At 43.1% G+C, this 20,050-nt stretch overlaps 1 protein-coding gene across 12 annotated transcripts in view; it reads right to left on the bottom strand.

Moving 5' to 3' along the window:
* The window catches only part of PTPRT (protein tyrosine phosphatase receptor type T), a 1,155,381-nt gene that overhangs the window by 145,500 nt on the left and 989,831 nt on the right, over positions 1-20,050 (bottom strand). For 9 of the 12 annotated variants that reach the window (XM_044927640.2, XM_044927642.2, XM_044927641.2 and 6 more), the window contains exon 15: positions 17,457-17,486. The exons of the other annotated variants lie outside the window; for them this stretch is intronic. In XM_044927640.2, coding sequence (XP_044783575.2) covers positions 17,457-17,486 — 30 coding nt within the window. The remainder of the gene's footprint in view (positions 1-17,456; positions 17,487-20,050) is intronic. 12 annotated transcript variants of the gene reach the window in all.

The following is a 20,050-nucleotide window of genomic DNA, read 5'->3' as shown; positions in this document are numbered from 1 at the left end:
ACCCAAGACATGGAGGCAACCAAAATGTCCATCAACAGAGGAATGGATAAAGAAGAAGATGTGATACATACACACAATGGAACATTACTCAGCTATTAAAAAGAAAGAAATAACACCATTTGCAGCAACACGGACCTAGAGATTGTCATACTGAGTGAAGTCAGTCAGACAGAGAAGGAGAAATATCATATGACATATATTCTATGTGGAATCTAAAAAGAAGTGATACAAATAAACTGACAAAACAAAGAGACAGACTTAGAGAAAGAACGTACAGTTGCCAGGGAGAAGGATAGGGGAAAGGAATAGTTAGGGAGTTTGGGATGGGCAGGCACACATTGCTATATTTAAATGGATAAACCAACAAGGACCTACTGTCTAGCACGTGGAACTCTGCTCAATGTCAGGTGGCAGCCTTGATGGGGAGGGGAGTTTGGGGAGAATGGATACCTGTACATGCATCGCCGAATCCCTTTGCTTTCCACCTGAAACTATCACAACATGTTAATCAGCTATACTCAATACAAAATAAAAAGTTAAAAAAATGTGTTTAGACATTGCTCAATGTCCCTGGGGGGAGGGGAGTGTAGGGCAGGCAGACCTGCCCTGACTCTAATCGAGATCCACTGGTGAACGAACAGCTAAGGACATAATAGTTTCACATTTAGTAAATACTAGCATGTGCTACCATGAGGGCTTCTCTGGTGGCTCAGACAGTAAAGAATCTGCCTGTGGTGTGAGAGACCAGGGTTCGATCCCTGGGTCAGGAAGATCCCCTGGAGAAGGAAATGGCGACCCACTCCAGTATTCTTGCCTGGAAAATCCCATGGGTGGAGGAGTTTGGCAGGCTACAGTCCATGGGGTCGCAAAGAGTCAGACACGACTGAGTGACTTCACTTCACTCACAACATGTCCTAGGTACCTTGAAACCACCTGCAATCCTCACATATAGTAACACTACAAAGTGGTGATTATTTCTTCTCTTTCAGAGATGAGGAATCTGAGGCTCATGGAGTTAATCCTAAACTCCTAAAACAGGTAAAGGGACCAGGTGGGATCTGACCCTCAGTTCCTCAGCTTGAAGAGCTCTGCTCTCTCTTTCTCAGCCTCCTCAGATTCTTCTCTTGGACAGAAAATGATCAGTTACAGCCTCATAAATGTCTAACAATAGGGAGCCCATTCAGGAAATTATGGTGCATCCCTGCATGGAATATTATGCAGCTATTAAAATGATGGAGCACCATTAAAAATGATAACTATGTCACCACATAGGAAAGTGCTAACTGGATTACATTAAGTTAAAAAAAAAAACTGGAAAATAAAACTGTGTCTACACTGTGATTACTACTATGAGAAAGTATGTCTAAGCTGATGTGTTAGATTGAAGGTATTAAGGATAATTTTCCTTTCTTCTTTGATATCCATTATTGTTATCAGAATGTCTTTACGATCATTATTTTTAAGCAGCACCAGTTTAATGAAATTCAAGATGTTAGCTTTGTCATAGGTGTGTCTTCCACCTGAATTAGTGGAATCCAAGCTGCTCTAAATCCCTGAGTGAGGCAGGGCTTTGGCACACTCTTGCTCCCCCCACACCCAAAAGCACTGGTGCTGGTATGTTTCTGAACCAGCATGTCTTTCCTAGAGCTGACCAGCTTTCTCTGAGCTCAGCCAGCTGGAAACATAGAGAAAATGGCTCTGGAAGCAGCGGTGTGGGTCACCTGGGGAGCCAGGGCTGTTAGGAACACACAGTTTGTGCACAGCAGAGGTATCGGTCCATCAGAGGTCCACTCCACTGAGCAGCGCACTGGTCTCATGCATTATGCATTAAGAGTGGCCAGGCATCCTGGCCTGGCCATGTGGGAGAAGTCTTGCACAAGGAACATCTGATGAACTGATTGAAACATCAAAATGTCATTAAGGATAAATGAATGGAGCTGTTCCTGTGGCTGTAAGAGGCAGTGCCGGCAAGATGACAGGCAGCCGGTGGGCTGTTCCTGAGCCCAAAACAGCCGGCGTTTGCCATGGAGATTCATGGTCTTTATGCAATGTGAGGTGCTTTGCGGGGAGAAGAATAAACAGAAATGCTCCAGCACTTATGCGCCGTAAAATCACAAGCATGAGATAAATTAATTAGTGTACACTAGAAAGGCGGCTGGTCTGTCTGTGCTCCTGGGGAAAGCCAGAATGGATGGCACTGGGCTGGAGATGACGGGTCTCAACACCAGCCGCCGAAAGAAAGCAACGGAGTTTAATGTGCAGTCATAAACTGCAGCTGATGGAAAGATACGTGCAGTCTGTGTTTGTTTTTTTCCCAGGTACCATTTCTGTCTACTGCTCCAAGCTCTTTGTGTCTGTGGGCCAAGAGTCTTAAGGCAGTGGTCCCCAACCTTTTTGGCACCAGGGACCAGTTTCATGGAATGTAATTTCTCCATGGATGAGAGGCGATGGTTTTGGGATGATTCAAATGCATTACATTTATTCTGCACTTTATATCTGTTATTATTACATCAGCTCCACCTCAGATCAGCAAGCATTAGCTCCTGGAGGTTGGCGACCCCTGTCTTAGATGACTCCAGGGAGACCTGGAATGGCTACCACTTACTTCTAATGCTACCATGAGTGACGGTGGAGGGTGATGATGGTAAAGAAGTCCCTCAACACAAGGGGCGGAGAAGGCGATGGCACCCAACTCCAGTACTCTTGCCTGGAAAATCCCATGGACCGCGGAGCCTGGTAGGCTATCGTCCATGGGGTCGCAAAGAGTCAGACACGACTGAGCGACTTCACTTTCACCATGTTCCCGGGCCAGACGACTCAATATTGTTAAGATGACGGATTTTACCAGACTGATCTACAGATTCAATGCAAGCCCAATCAAAACCCATCAGGATTTCTTACAGACACAAACAAGCTGATTCTAAAATGCTATTGTACATTTATTCTTAAAGAAAGAAGCGGGGGGGAAGCCTTCAAACCTTAACTGTTCAGAAAATGAAACGTGACACCTGTTGTCATGTTAACTATCATAATAGTCTGGGTACATTTTTAAATAAAATTATTTCTCTATGTCTGGCAGAGCTGAATGTGAATAAAATCCCCTCCATGGCACAACCCTATTTATAAGACACTCTAAACAAGACCATCTTAAGAGACAAAAGTTTGCTCCCTAAAATTAGAAGTGGGACTCAAGAGACCTATTTTTAAAAAGTCAGAAAGCAATCCTAATCCTATCCCTCTTTAATCTCTGCCCGTATTTCTCCAAAGCAGATTATGAAACGTCATAAAATTGTAAACAGATGATCAATCTTGTTCCTATTTGATTCTTGTCCCTTTTATGCGTGAGTGTATTGAAAGGAATGTCCCCTAACCTCCTTACACTTTGGAACAATGTGTTATAAACTTTCAGGTAGGGACCAACTTTGATGGGATAAGTGATGACTGACTTACTCATCACTTATCCTACCTGGTCTGAGAGGGTGTAACTCTTATCAGTTTTGCTGCCATATAAATTCTTCAGAATTATTGTCATATCCACTTCCCAACCCATGATAAGATCACAGCACTAGTAACTGGCAACTCTCTGTTTCAGAGATTTCTTTCTTCCTATAGTCTGTGCCCTGGGCACTGTGGTGAGCCTTCATTTCCTTACACTTAAAATGATACTTCCTCACTGAAGAGACTAAAAAAAAAATCTCAAGAGATATCTACAGGAAAGTACTTTATACACTGCACAACATGAGTGGACATATTAATATAAAACAAAATACAAAAATAACAATAACTACAATGTGCTGAGCACCTTCTAATGTACTAGACACAGAACAGATGCTGCAAGTGTAATCCTGATAAATTCTCACAGAAACCCTCCAGATTGGGTCTTACTATTCCCCTTTTATAAGAGGTGGAAACAGAGGCTTGGAGAAGTTAGGTTAGACAGTAGGAGTCCAGGGTTCAAATGCAAATGGAATCCATGTTCTTTTACTACAATGCTGCTCCTAAGTTTCAAGTACTCTTCTCTTCACTGTTCAGAGCTAAGGCTGTTTAAAATCCTTAAGGAGTGGGAGATGAGATTACAGAAGTATGATTTATTCAGTAAACTGCCCCCAGACTGGATGGCCGGAAGACACCTGCCTGGCAATATAGTGGATGGATGCACTTTGCATCAGCCATGGATCTCCTGGAAAAACCTTAGATCCTCCATTTTCATGGTAGGTTTACTGTGTAAAGCAAAGATAAAAGAATGTATGAAATCCCACATCAACCATATTTAAACTTAGATATTTCACCAGAAGTTCTGTCCCTCATCAGTAGATGTCCAAATAATAAATGGCACAGGGGAGCAAGAACAAAGTAAAATAAAGTATAGGCATTCTTAGCTTTTCTCCATTTCTAGGAAAGTGTATTGCCACCAAGCTGTTTTCCAAAACAAAACAAGCCTTCTTTAATCCTGAGGCTCAATTTGGCTTATAACCTTAATAAAACCATATTTTCACTCTTTACAAAAACAAAATCCTCCCAGTAAAAACAGGGTATTGGTCAGACTAATCTTACAATATTTCCTCTTAAAAAACATGGGTGGCTGTAATATGTCCAATGTTTCCCACTTTTTCAGAATGTTCTGCATAGTGGTTCAAAGCCATTGGAAGGAAAAATTGCTCCAGAAATGAACTTATTTACAAAATATGAAACAGACTCACAGACATAGAAAACAAACTTAAAGTTACCGAACAGGAGGGAGGAAGGATAAAGTAGGAGTTTGGGATTAAAATATACACACTATTGTATATAAAATAGATAACCAACAAGGACCCAATGTACAGCACAGGGAACTGTATTCAATATCTTGCAATGCCCTATAGTGGAAGAAAATGTAAAAAAAAAAAAAGGATATATATTTATATATGTATAACCAAATCACTTTGCTGTACACCCGAAACTAACAGAACCTTGTAAATCAACTATTTACAATAAAAACTTCAACCAATAAACAATAAAATTGTTCCAGAAAGAAGCTCATCCAACACTCTTTTATTCTGATAAGAAAGATCTCATAAGAAGTATTGAGCTTCTTGAGGTTTCATTAATGAAGGGAATGCTTATGAACAAATATTTCTTAGGGGATTGATCGTGCTTGAGGGGTCTTTATTCCACCAACACCACTATGAGGAGTAATTGCTAAGAGATATTAAATACTATTTTAAAATGTGCCTGGGGTGTTTTGCCATTCATTAAATGGTCTATACACAATTATGAACAGCATAAGGACTGTCTACCTCCATACCTATAGAAAGGAAATGGTGCTATCAAATAGCGATCTATCTTCTATGGACCCTGCTCTCCAAACTCAGGTTCCAACATTTTAACCAAAGCTGTATCTGTTGGACAACCTCGCAGGGCTAAATTTTCATCTGAGGTTCTGGGTTAGGTGGCCAGACCAAGAAATGCCTATACTCCACGATCCTGGCTTCTCAAACTCTCCCACATGAGTGGTTCTCAACAAAGGTTTCAGATCAGAAGAACCTGGAGAACTTTAAAATGCCTAGGCACCACTCGAGAACAGTGGAATCGGTCGGTTCTCTAATCTTTCTTTTTAGGTTGTGGCTGTGGTCCCCTCCCTGTGTGGCTGTTCTTTTGAAACATACACCAGTTCATCTGAGCCCTGTTCCCAGGAAAGAGGGAACATTCCTGACACTGCCCCAAGTAGAGTAGCCCCTTCCATGTTCAGAGAACCATGCCTCATTTAAGGCAGGTTTTCACACAGGGAAAACCTGTCCCCCTGCCCCTATATTCAGAAATATGATAGCCCTTCTACTTTCAATCCCAGCCTTTTCTCTGCCACTGGTCCATGAAATCTTCTTGTGCTCAGATGACATTGTTTACCTTTGTGGTTTTTGCCAGAATCATTCATTGACTCTGAGCTCTCACTGAAATCAGCAGAGATGGAAACCAGAAGGGGAGGGTGTCCTATCCAACTGCTCAGAGGAGAAGTTTTGGAAGTTTAAGAATCACCATCTACAACTGCCCTACCTTCATTCTACCTGGCAAATTCTTCTTTCATGTAACTTATGCTTGAAGTTAATAAAACATTGTCTTCCCCCATTCCTGACACACTGCAGCTGCTGTTCTAGCTTAGCTCTACCATCTGATAAATGACAACAGTCTAATGAAATGCAATTGAAATGGAAACCAAAAGGGATGTACATTCTATCATTTAATTTGCTAAGATGACCCCATGACTTGAGCACTATCATTTCCATTTTACAGATGAGAAACTGAGGCTCTGAGTGCTTAGAACTCACAGCTGCTAAGCAGTGGACCTAGGATTCAAACTTTCTCCTTCCTAATCCAGCCCTTTCTTCCTCTTTTTTTCCCCTGTCCAAGCTTTTCCCAGCATGTTACCTACCTGGTTATAAAAGGTGGGTGTGTGTGTGTATGTGTATTTCAAGATAATGAGCAAAGGAAAAAGGGGAGAGAATGTGTTATTTCTTCAGCAAAACATCTTGCCTCTGTTCTATACCAAGCATCCTGTTTGGCCCTTTAGCCCATGATATCTTTCCTCAAAGCAGAAATCAGATACTTCCTTCCTTTGTCATGTTTCACTGCTCCTCTTTCATGTATTTACAATATTATTTTATAACTATTAACATGTCCAAGTCAGGTTTTAAGCTCCTTGAGAGAAGGGTATTCCTTTCAAGGCAAAGTATTAGTTGCTCAGTCGTGTCTGACTCTGTGACCCCATGGACTGTAGCCTGCCAGGCGCCACTGTCCATGGAATTCTGCAGGCAAGAATACTAGAGTGGGTAGCCATTCCCTTCTCCAGGGGATCTTCCTAACCCAGGGATTGAACCCTGGTTTCCTGCATCACAGACAGATTCTTTGCTGTCTGAGCCACCGGGGAAGCCATTTCTTTCAAAATACTTATTTACACCTAGCTCAGTGCTTAGTACAAAGGAATTGCTCAGTAAATGTTCGTGAATGAAAAGAATGCCACTTAAACCTCACAGTTGTTATGAAATGTAGGTGTTATTACTTCCATTTTACAGATGAGAAACTGAGGTTGAGATGGAATGAAGTCACTTAACTGAAACTGGAGCCAGAATGCCCAGGGTTTTTTCCTACAAAGCACAGAAACCTGTCTAATAATATCTTGCTAAGTACCTCCAAGCCCAAAGAGACAACTAGGTAGTAAGTGGGAAAGCACTTTGCAAGAGATAAAGCTGTATACACAAACAAGATGCAATCATTATCATCATCATCATCATTGCAAAGCTTAACTAAAGTACTTCCTTCCATTAAAAGCACTTTGCTGAAACACTTAGAAAGGCATTTTCCACTTTGTGCATCTCAGGATCTTATCTTTGCTACAGCCCTAGCAGCAAGAGTTGTTCTCAGTTTGAGGATATTTGCTGAAGGTAAGTGCTTTCAGAACTGAAATCTGTTCCTGCCCTGGTGATACACTGTTACGGGGGCACCATGGCTGGGCACTTAGTTCTCTTTCAATTCAGTTCAGTCGCTCAGTCATGTCTGACTCTTTGCGACCCCATGAATTGCAGCATGCCAGGCCTCCCTGTCTATCACCAACTCCCGGAGTTCACTCAGACTCACATCCATCAAGTCAGTGATGCCATCCAGCCATCTCATTCTCTGTCGTCCCCTTCTCCTCCTGCCCCCAATCCCTCCCAGCATCAGAGTCTTTTCCAATGAGTCAACTCTTCGCATGAGGTGGCCAAAGTACTGGAGTTTCAGCTTTAGCATCATTCCTTCCAAAGAAATCCCAGGGCTGATCTCCTTCAGAATGGACTGGTTGGACCTCCTTGCAGTCCAAGGGACTCTCAAGAGTCTTCTCCAACACCACAGTTCAAAAGCATCAATTCTTCGGTGCTCAGCTTTCTTCACAGTCCAACTCTCACATCTATACATGACAACTAGTAAAACCAAAGCCTTGACTAGATGGACCTTTGTTGGCAAAGTAATATCTCTGCTTTTGAATATGCTATCTAGGTTGGTCATAACTTTCCTTCCAAGGAGTAAGCATCTTTTAATTTCATGGCTGCAATCACCATCTGCAGTGATTTTGGAGCCCAAAAAAATAAAGTCTGACACTGTTTCCACTGTTTCCCCATCTATTTCCCATGAAGTGATGGGACCAGATGCCATGATCTTAGTTTTCTGAATGTTGAGCTTTAAGCCAACTTTTTCACGCTCCTCTTTCACTTTCATCAAGAGGCTTTTTAGTTCCTCTTCACTTTCTGCCATAAGGGTGGTGTCATCTGCATATCTGGAGTTCTTGATATTTCTCCCGGCAATCTTGATTCCAGCTTGTGCTTCTTCCAGCCCAGCATTTCTCCTAGTTCTCTTTAGCTGACCCTAATTCTCTCTTCTGGCTGATTCAGGAACAGGATCTTACTACACTCTTCTGGGCTACACCATGAGCTTCCTGAGGCAGAAGCAGTATAGGAAGATGCCCACAGTCCTCCTGCCCAGCACAGGCACAGGTGAGCAGCAAATGCTGATGAATGAATGACCGCCTAAGGAAGGACTTCTTAGATTTTACTTATCGGTGGTCAACAAAAGTGGTAACTCAATTAGTTTGTAAACAGTGTCCACAGACAATGAAGTACGCATGTTCAAGTGGTAGGGGCCATATATACATATTTAAATCTACTTGTCAATGTAGAGTGAGCAAACTGAATGGGGGTGTCATAGGTTGGGCTCTTGGAAATCTGACTTTCAGAGATTGGCATGTAGGAGATATATTAGAAGAAGCTTCTTGGGGTGGGGGGGTCAATGTCTGGGGGAGGGGAAGAGAGGGGAGGGGAGGGCAGGGGGAAAGGAGGGAAGGAGAAGGGAAGGAAAGAGAAGTAAAGGGAGGGGAGGGGTAGACAGGGGAGGAGAGGGGAAAAAGTGGGCAGAGGGGAATCTGAATGGTGATGTAGCTGCTGCGAGGGTTTATGTTAAGCCAACCCCGTGGGCAACTCTGATATTGGACTGATTTTTACATCCTGTAAAATCAGCTATTGACCAGTTATTGGAGGACCTTGGGTGAGGCGGTTCTGAAGACCAAGCTATCCCAAAGAGGGCAGTTAGCCAAGAACTGTCTGTCCATAGCAGTTGTAGCACCTGAGGGGTAAGTCCATCCCTGAAGGTGGATCTGAGCAGCAATCTCAACAGTGCCCACAGAAACTTCTCTTTCCATCCCTCTTTTGCTAGGTCACTCCTCTCCATCACGAGAGAATCCCCCACTCTTTTACCTTCTTTATAAAGTTCAAATGTGTTTATGGAATAGAAACGTAGAGTCACACACCTTTCTAAGACTCAAGGCATCACTGATACTTGGTTGGTTTCAAAACTTTAAAGTATAAATTTGAAACATGTATAAAATCTTTTGCCACCTTTGAAGAGAAACACTCATTTGTATTTCCCTTGCTTAAGGTGACAGAGGCTGTGACTTATAGATTTGGTCTGTTTGGTATTCGTGATGGATGTGTTTGGACTCTAATTCAATAGAATAAACAATAAAGCATCCATTCAGTGGCAGTCCTTACCCAACTCCATCTGCACACACAATCTAGACCAGAGCATTAGTATCTGTCTTGTTGCAACAGCACTGGTTAATTTTATGCATTTTTAATTACGACATGTGAGTACCTTTATAGACTAAAACCAATAAAAAATTACAAAACAGATGATCTGAAAGCCCTACCATCACCGTATGCCAAAATAACTGAAATGGATAAGAACGGAATACTCTAAGTCAATGAGAGATGAAACAAAATGCGGGTTATCCACCTCACACAAACACCCACCTGTGAGTGTTCATTCCCATAATCAACAGAGTGACAAGGAGAAAGATGTGCAGATACACCCAGGGCAGCATAATCTGAGAACAGTTCATGAAGGTGAGTCGGTGGGTGAATGGATGAAAGGTGAATGCACAGCAAAGTTATGAACGAGCCTAGTATTGGTCTGTGGGAGTGGAGGAGGGCCATCTAAAAGAGAGAATAATTTCCCCTTTTATAGATACTAATGCAGCCACTGTGGAGGTTCCTCAAAAAACAAAGTTGCCATATGATCCAGTGATTCCACTCCTAGGCATATACCTAGACAAAACTATAATTCAAAAAGATACATGCATTGCTAAGCTCACAGCAGCACTACAAGAGCCATGACATGGAAACAAACCTAAATGTCCATCAACAGATGGATGGATAAAGAAGAAGATGTGGTGCATGCATACAATGGAATATTGCTCAGCCATCAAAAGAATGAAACGATGCTCTATGCAGCTACGTGGACAGACCTAGAGATGATCACACTAAGCAAAGTAAGTCAGAAAGAGAAAGGCACATACTGTATAATATCACTTACATGTGGAATCTAAAATATGATACAAATCAACATATCTATGAACCCAAGAGAAGCTCACAGACACATGGAACAGCCTTGCGGTTGCCAAGGTGAGGGTGGCTGGGAGGGGACGGACTGAGAGTTTGGGATGCACAGAGGCAGAGTATTATATATAAGATGAGTAGACAATGAGATCCTACAGGGAACTATATTCACTATCCTGTGACAAGCCATAATGAAGAAGAATATATATATATATACACACACACACACACACACACACACATATATATGTGTGTGTGTTTATACATACGTACATATTATATATATTTGCTGTACATAAGAAATCATAACATTGTACATCAACTACATTTCAATAAAATTAAAAGCAGATAATGATACTAGAATTTTCCAGGCATGGAGGGTGGGTAGGCATTCTAGGAAAAGGGGACTGCAGCTGCCAAGGTGGGACCCTGAACAAAGGACAGTTATATCAGGGTGATGTGAGGATCAGGAGAGTCAGCATGCAAAATATTAATCTGAGTTGTGTGTAAAACACAGATTCCCAGTTCACACTTCCAAAGGAACTGAGTAGGTCGGCGGTGGGGCCCAGGACTCAGAGTTCTCACCGAGGCCTTCCCCTTGGCTGAAGAGCCGTAGCATGGCAGACACCTCTGACTCGCCTTCATGGTGACACTGTCTATCCTCACTGACAACATGTTTGCTGTCAGCTTTCGGTAATTGATACTTATCATCTCTAAATGGTTTCCTTCTAATCCTATTTTTCTTCATTTTTATTTGAAGTGACTGACGAATTACATAGAATACTTTTTGAGTATCTCTTGATATCATCATTTCAAATTCCTCTTTAAATGTATTGAGGCAATGACATTTGATTTGCGACAGCCTCTGGTGTGAAAAGGTGTATGCGTTTCAGAAAAAGGAGGCAGTTTCTTACTTTGGCTGAAAGCCTACTAAAAGCGAGGCATTTTCCAAACAATGTCTCCCTGAATCCTTGTAAGATCTCTGTAAGGAATGCATTTTTTAAAACGTGTTATTTTTATATAGGAACACAGCTGATTAACAATGTTATGTTAGCTTCAGGTGTATAACAAAGTGATTCAGTTATACATGTACCTATTCTTTTTTCAAATTCTTTTCCCAATTAGGTTGTTATGGAATACTGAGGAGAGTTTCCTGTGCTATACAGAGGGTCCTTGCTGGTTAATCATTTTAAATATGGCAATGTGTACATGTCAATCCCAAACTCTCTGACAACCCCCCTCTCTTCCCCTCTGGTAACCGTAAGTTCATTCTCTAAGTCTGTGAGTCTGTTTCTGATTTGTAAATAAGTTTTAAGGAATGCACTGTTAATTCCCACTTTATAAATTAGGAAACTGACTTTAAAAAGTTGCCTTAAAGCCACAAAAGCAAGAAACAGACAGGGTCTGGAGGCATCTAAAAACTGTTACCTTTTTTGGTTTGTTTGTTTAAGAACAGATCATCTCCCTGTTGACTTTAGCTGTTAGGTCTTTTAATCTCATCTTGTTCATTCATTCCACCACCATGTACTGGGGGTTCACTGTGACTGTCAGGGCACCATGGGGAACATGCTAATGAAAAAGAAACATCCTTAAGACACATTTGCTCCTGCCCACGATAACACAGTGACTGCAGTCAGAGTTGGAGAAAAGGGACATTCCTGTAGGTAGAAAGAATCAGAGACATCTTCCTCTGAGAGCTGATGTTTGATCTGGACCTTGAAGAAGAAATGTAGGATTTAAAATGGGAACCCGCTGTATAGCACAGAGAGCTCAGCTCTGTGCTCTGTGCTGACCTAGGTGGCTGGGATGGTTGTGGGTGGGAGGGAGGCTCAAGACGGAAGAGATACATGTACACTTAGAGCTGACTCACGTTGTTGTATAACATTACAGCCCAATCAAAATAAATAAATACATACATACACATGCTGGAATGGGGAGAAAGCGGAAGGACGTGAAAAGTCCAAGCGTTCCAGAGTGTCTGCACACAGAGACCAACCCAGGAGGTACCCTCCTCTGTGATACTTAAACAAGGTGAAGTGAAACAGTTAAGTGCTCTCTGTCAGAACGGCTGGTAAACACCTTAGTGCCTTTTCAACAACTACTACACTAAACCATCTCTGTTCAAAACAATTACTGTGCCCATCACATGCCTTGAGGTAAATTAACCTGTGAACACATGCTGACTCTTAATATCGTTTTAAAAAGCAGATGCTGAAGTTGTTGGTTGCTGTGTTACAACAGAAAGACAAAAAGGAATTGAGAGAAGCATTTATGTTAGCTCAGGATGTAAGCCGCTCTTTATAAAATACCTACTTTGTGTCAGTCATTCTACAGATAACGCTTGTTCGTTACACCTCATGAAAATGCTGGCAAGTTGCTATTACCATTTTGCAGATGAAGAAACTGAATTTCAGAGTGGTTCCATGACAGCTCAAGGTCTGAACAAGTGGACAGAAGAGGCAGACCTAAATTGTGATCTAAGTCTGATACCAAAACCCACATTATTTTTGTTTTAAAAATGTGTACCAGTCAGTGAAGGACTCCATTCTAGATTCTTTTGCCCCTAGATCCCAAAGTGCCTTCTATCTATAGCTCTGTTTACCTGGGACATTAACTTCCTTTTGGTCACCTCTTACTCTAACCCCTCAGCTACCACTGATCTGGCAGCCCAGCACTCTCAGCTCTGATCTCATGGCAAGTCCCCAGGACAGCAAAGACAGGATTACCTCAAGGGCCTCCTTGCCAGCCAGGAACAGCTGCCACTTCTTGTCCTGAGCAAGGCACTGCTGTCCCTGCATAGAACTGAGGATGTACAGACGGAAAAACCTGCACTCAAATCCCGGCCCTCCCACAGCCTGGCCAAGGGCCCTCCAAGCACACAGTCTGGGTAGGCGCCCTGAAGTCCTAAATGAGAAGGATGGGCAGGGCTTGGGGGTATGGGCTCCTGGATTCAAACCCAAGCTCTGCCACATCCTGGCTGTGTGTATACACAAATCCTCAAACCTCAGTCTCAATGTCTGAATAGACTCAACACATTAACTGTACCTCACAGGCTTTCCCTGAGCATTACATGAACCCCACACATCACACCAGCTAAAAAACAACAAAAAACAACATAGCTACCAGCTTCCTTCTAGGCTGGTCCAGCTGCCATGCAAGGGTGCAACGCATTGTGTGTGTCTGTGTGTGTGTGTGTGTGCACATGCTAGTTGCTCAGTTGTGTCTGACTCTTTGCAACCCCATGGACTGTAGCCTACCAGGTTCCCCTGTCCATGGAATTCTCCAGGCAAGAATACTGGAGTGGGTAGCCATTCCCTTCTCTAGGAGATCTTCTCGACCCAGGGATCGAACCTGGGTCTCCTGCATTGCAGATGGATTCTTTACTATCTGAGCCACCAGTGAACATCATAGAAGCTCATAAAACAGGATGAATCTTGAACCACATTCTCTCCCTATCTCAAAAGCAGGGATAGGAAGATGATGGCTCTCAGGATCAATCTGGCCCACTCTCTGAATCTTCTAAATAAAATTTTATTGGAACACATTCCTGCTTATATATTTATATACTATATGGTTATTTTCATGTTACAGCATCAGAGTTGAGTAGATGCAACAGAGAGTCCATAAAGCCAAAAATATTTACTACTGATTCCTTACTGAAAAAGTTTATGGACCCTTGATCCTGTGTATGGGACCTTTCAATGTGGGAGAGACACTGAGGGCCTCTTGGCTTTGAAAAAACATTCCTCTCTTCCTCTCCCACCCACACTTTACATTCTCTTTCTATAGTTTATCTATTTTTCACCTTACCTCTCTTGGCCATCACATAACACCTATACTGCTTTTCTTATATGGTGTTTTTTCCTCTGTCTCCCCCCACTAAAACTCTTCATGTGAGCAGGGATTTTTGTTTGTTGAGTGAACTCTTACATCCCAGAACCTTGACCAGTGCCTGACATGTAAGTGGGAACTCCACAACAACTTGGGGATTGCATATGAGTTTCACTGTTGAACCAGAGTATGTTGGAGGCTTTCTCTTTCATTGGATGACTTCGAGGCTTTTAGAGGGATGGGGTGACTCCATAACCTCTGTGAGGAGGGTATTATTTTTCCTGTTTTATAGAGGAGACAACTGAGACTGGGTAAGTCAGTGCTTCTCAAACTTAAAGGTGCACATGAATGAACTAGGGATCTTCTTGGGAATGGAAGTGCTGCATTTAGTTTTTTGCTTGTTTGTTTTAGGCTGTGCCGTGCGGGATCTTAGTTCCCTGACTGGGGATGGAACCTGTGCATCCTTCTTTGGGAGTGAGGAGTCCCCCTCACTGGCTGCCAGGGAAGTCCCGGGTGCTGTGTTTCTAACAAGCTCCTGCGTGATGTCAGTGCTGCAGGTCTGTGACCCACAATTTGAACAGAGACGGTTTAAAGCACCCACTCAGGGTCTCTACCTAAGACGAGGTGGAATGGAATTTTGAATCTGGAGACCATGGGGGTCCATCATTTCCGTTCTGTTTACTCTTCACCATCTACATGCATCCCTCAATCCTTTGGTTTCACAAGACTGGTCACACACACCCTCCTCGGCTCCCTGTCGCCACTTAGCCTCCAGATCCTCCTTTTCTCTGGGTACCCCACCTCCAGCATCTTCAGCCACTCCATTCTGCACAGGCTCCTCTACATATACATTCCAGGACTTTCTGGCCCTTCAAGTGGCCGGTCTCATGTTTCTCCTCTCTTTTAGGGCCCAGTGGTTAAGAAGAAGTTCCCCTCCTCATGGGCCCTAGGCAGGCTGGCTTCTTCCCTCAAGGCTACCCCAGGACCTGCACAAGTGACTTATGCTGGTCCCGGGCCATGCCCGAGCCCTCCACTTCCATCTCTCTGCAGCACTGGCTACTGTCAAGTCTTCCTTCTGCAGTGGACTTCACTTGGTTCTCTGTGGTTCTCCTCTTACCTTTCTGTCTGCTTTGCCAGTTCTCCTCCTCTGAATCTCTAACTGTGCCCCATTCCTGAGCTGGCATGAGTGTCACACCCTAGGATCTGTCACTTGGAACTCCAAGTCTGCACTGATTCAAAGACCCTTGCTTATCACTGCAACTTGAAGTACGAGTACTTGTGTATCTTCTTCTATACCTCCATTCCATTCGTGTTTGATTTCATCACAGGGCCCAGCACAGAGAATGGTACAAAGTGGGCCTCCAGACAGTGCTATGTACATTGGCTAACAGACTGAGGTGGCAAGTTGCCCAGAAGGCACTGCATGCCCATACCTAATGTAGCACATTGATCCTGTAAGAATCTCTAGAAGACCAGAGGCACCATCAGGGGCCACCAGTTCAGCCCTGATTCCTTATGGTTTCTGAAAGGGGAAACAAAAGAAAACTTCCATTGCAGGAGTGCCAATTTATTTGCAAGGCACTTTACAAAATTCTTCATTCCCTACAAGCTAGGCACTATTATCCCTATTTTAGAGTTAAGAGGAAAGAGGCTGAAAAAGTTCAGAAAACTTGCTGAAGTCTATGTAACTGCTGAGTGATAGAGATGTAACTTGAACCCAGAACTCTGACTTTTTCCCACGGCAACAGTACCCCATACTGTCTCATACCTCTGTGTCTTTGCACCTACTGCTTTCCCTGCTCGGAATTCTTATTTCTTCAGCCCTAGATAAACCCATCTCTAAAAGCACTGATAACTATCCCCTGCCCACTAAAAAAAAAATCAGTGACACAACTAAGTGTCCCCATAGCACAGTACCTGTCCCTGTAGGTACCTCTCAGCTGAGCTAGCAAGTATTTAATGTTGGGCTAGTCTCTCTGATAGGTCTGCACATGAGGGTGGGGTTCAAAGTCCTGGCCATCTCTCCACCCACAGTGTCTGGGTCATAATGCGCATGTTCAACGCATGCTTCTCAAATGAATGAATGATCAAATGAAGCAGGCTGTCTGGAACTTTTGGTGCTGGTGGCTGGGGTTCATTGGCTCCTATATAACATCAGGGTGGTGATCCCAGAATCTCATCTGCTCACTGCATGGACCTATTGAGCAGGGACCCAAATACTGAGCAGAGAGATGGGGAGGCTGGCTCCCTCCTCATCTGTGAAGGCGTCAGCAGATGATCACTAACAGTTATGGTCTCTCTCACAAGGCTGGGCTTGCCAGAGGTGGAGCAAGACATGGAATGATGGAAAATACACTTTACAAGGAGCGAGGCATTCTGAGTTTTAATCCCTCTCTCTTGATGACTGGATGTGTGATTTCATGTACTTCACATACTTCTCTGGACCTGAATTTTCAAATATGGAAAGTGCCTATTAGAAATGTGAGACTAATTCAGTGGTTTTCTAACTCTTCACTGCCAAGGATCTATTTATGGAATTTTTCTCCTTTACCCTCATGTTGTGAAAATGTCTGGTTGAGTAATAAGAAAAACCATAAAAAAACTGTTAGACAATCAATCATCTATAACTACCAGCAAAGTGCACTGACAACATGATGTAACTGATGATAAACACTAGACTGGGATAATTCTAGCCCCAGAGAAAGACCTTGGATGTTTCTGTCACCTGTGAAGCTGGTTCTAGATAAAGCCACGATTCCCTATAGACTTCCTGAAATAGTGGAAATAGCCAATGAATTTCTTTCTAATCTTTCAGCCCTTCGGGCTATGCGTTTCCCAAGCAGACATAAATGGGCTTTGAAGTCGCTGAGATCAGTGGTTCTGTTTTATGTGTGCAAATCCTACAGGAGGATCAGGTTTTCCTCTTGTTGGAATTGGAGGATTTCTAACTAGAGAGTTATACTGACAAAGGAGAAACAGCCCTTCACGGCTCCAGAAACAAAAAGGGCGGGCGGGGGGCGGGATCCAAGATGGAAGAAACAGGACAGACATGAACGGTGACAGTGAATTTTCAAATGGAAAACATCGAGGCAAAATCAAAACGCTGCAGCTACAGATGACTTAGACAGAGGTGAGTATGAGAAACTAACAGACACTTGGTTGGTGCAGGAAATGCATGCTACAGGTTGCCTTACAGGGCACAAAGCAAAGTCACCCCAGGTCGATACTTACAAGTAATAGGAGTAGGAATAAGCATTTCTTCTATATATTGATGGGCAGTCAGATGAAGGAAATGTCCAAAAGTGGGGGAAAAGAAAAGACAAACAAACAAGAATTAGATTTGTAAGAAATCTTGGTTCTTAGAAATGCACATAGTATTACTCCCTAAGCTCAAGGAGATGCAAGTTTCTAACTGGTCCGCATCCTTGAGAATCAGACACTTGCAGTGGTAGAAGAAATGAAGGAGACCTCTCCTATGATGGAGAAACTCACTATTCATGCAGAGGAAGCCAGATCGCATTTGGCCATTTTAATGGTTTGAAAATTCTTATGGTTACTAAAACTAGTTTCCTGGTAATTATGATGTTTTGGTCTTAAGTCAGATTTCTGTGGCCTTCTAGAACTAGTTTATGACAGTGCTCCTAAGATCTAAGGAAAAAAATAATGACTTCTCTGTTAAGGTTAAACCACATCAGAATCTATGCAGTAAGATCACACCAAAAGCAAGGAAATTGTGTAGCCAGCATCCAAGGTGGCTGCCCAGTGATCCAAACTTCCCCACACTCATGTCCAAGTGCAGCGCCTCCCACACGGAATCAGGGTTGGCCCTAGGTGACCAATAGAATATAGCAGGAGTTACATTCTGGGACTTTCTAGCATAGGACAAACAGAAGCTTTGTGGCTCTGTCTGAGTCTTTGGAACTTTCACTTGGAGTCCTGAGGCTCCATGTAAAAAGGCTAAGTATCCCAAGCTTGCTGTGGTCAGAAGAGGCCATGTGGAGAGGCTCTAAGACTGTATGAACAGAGAGATGCTTCCAGCCAACCCCCAGCCAACTGGATTCTACCAACTAAGACCCTGGATATCCTAGAACAGGAACAAGTCATTCCCTGCAAACCCTAGCCAAAGTACGGATTTATGAGAAAAATCACTAAATTTCATGGCTTATTTTTTTAAGCCACTAAATTTTGGGAAGTACTTTGTTACATTACTGGTAGAAAACTGGAAGAGCGTTCAAATTTCATCATGAAAGAGCACTGCACTAAAAGAGAAGAATTGCAAACATCAGTTTGAACAGACTACAACTTGAATAAACTCTCTGCGCCTTCCTTTTATTATCTGATTCTTAGGTGAGTTGAACTAAACCACGAATTTTCAAGCAACACATTCTCAGGATTCTGCAGACTTGCTGTAATGAGGGAGCATGTGGGGTTACTAAACAGGTAGGGCTGCTGGCCCTCTGCCAGCCACCAAAGGCAGAGCTTCTCCATCTTAATCTATTTCATAAATTGGCATGTCACTTAAGATTTCACATGACTGAAAAACAGATTCCACTCTCCAAAAGAATGGTTGAAAAATCACTGCCTGCAGTCTTTCTCTGATGTCTCTTCTAGCTCTTGGCTTCTGAACAATTAAAAAAAAAAAAAAAAAAGGAAAACTCAAGTAAGTCTGTGATATTCCCTTTGTTATAACTTTTCTTGTTCTGTAGGAAAATAAATAGGAATACTTTTCTTTTACTGACTTAATTATACTGACAATAACTAATACATTTGTGGACTGAGAAAACTTGCTGAATAATTCAGGTCCTCAAAGACTCATCTAAGTACACAAGAATAATTTGTTACCATCTTGAGTTCTGTGGTTAATTCCAACTGCTATCCAGTTTTGTTGACACAGAAAGATGTGGTCTTTACATCCACAGGGTGGGAACGTGACCTCAGAGCCCCAAGTTTCCCCCTCTTAAGTAGGAACTGGCCAAAGCCCCCAAGGTAAGCCCACCTCCAGGCTTTCTCTCATTTATCAGGAGAGCCAAATTCTATAGGTCCAGAAGGAAAGTGACATCTGAATGCCAAGATACCTTGGCAGAAGGGAAGCTCTGTGCCTCCCTGGGAGGCTGAACTGGGGAAACCACAGCCAGCAAATCTGGTCACTCAAAACTGTTCAATATCTTTGGCCAAATGAACAGTGGCCCCAGATGGGAGAAAGGGGTGAAGAACTTCCAACGATGGGTGGGATCTAGAACAGCCCACACAAGTCATCCAGTGCCTCTACCAACCACGTGCTGTGTTGTGCTAAGGCACTTAAGTCGTTTCTGATTCTTTGTGACCCCATGGACAGTAGCCTGTGAGGATACTCTGTCCATGGGATTCTCCAGGCAAGAATACTAGAGTAGGTTGCCATTTCCTCCTCCAGGGGATCTTCCCAAGCTAGGGATTGAACCCAAGTCTCTTGTGTCTCCTGAACTGGCAGGCAGGTTCTTTACCAATGGTGCCACCTGGGAAGCCCATATAATACAGGTTGGCATTCTTCTTCACTGGGGGCTCTGTGGACCAGAGCCTGGGAATACAATTCCTCAGGGGCAGAGAGTTCAGGCTGCATTTGATAAAAACTCACAGACATCTCTGGAGAAGGCAATGGCACCCCACTCCAATACTCTTGCCTGGAAAATCCCATGGACAGAGGAGCCTGGTGGGCTGTAGTCCATGGGGTCGCTAAGAGTTGGACACAACTGAGCGACTTCATTTTCACCTTTCACTTTCATGCACTGGAGAAGGAAATGGCAACCCACTCTGGTGTTCTTGCCTGGAGAATCCTGGGGACGGGGGAG

This window comes from Bubalus bubalis, chromosome 14 (assembly GCF_019923935.1).
Source record: "Bubalus bubalis isolate 160015118507 breed Murrah chromosome 14, NDDB_SH_1, whole genome shotgun sequence".
In the NCBI taxonomy this organism is placed as follows: domain Eukaryota; kingdom Metazoa; phylum Chordata; class Mammalia; order Artiodactyla; family Bovidae; genus Bubalus; species Bubalus bubalis.
This window is presented reverse-complemented; position numbering and strand designations above follow the sequence as displayed.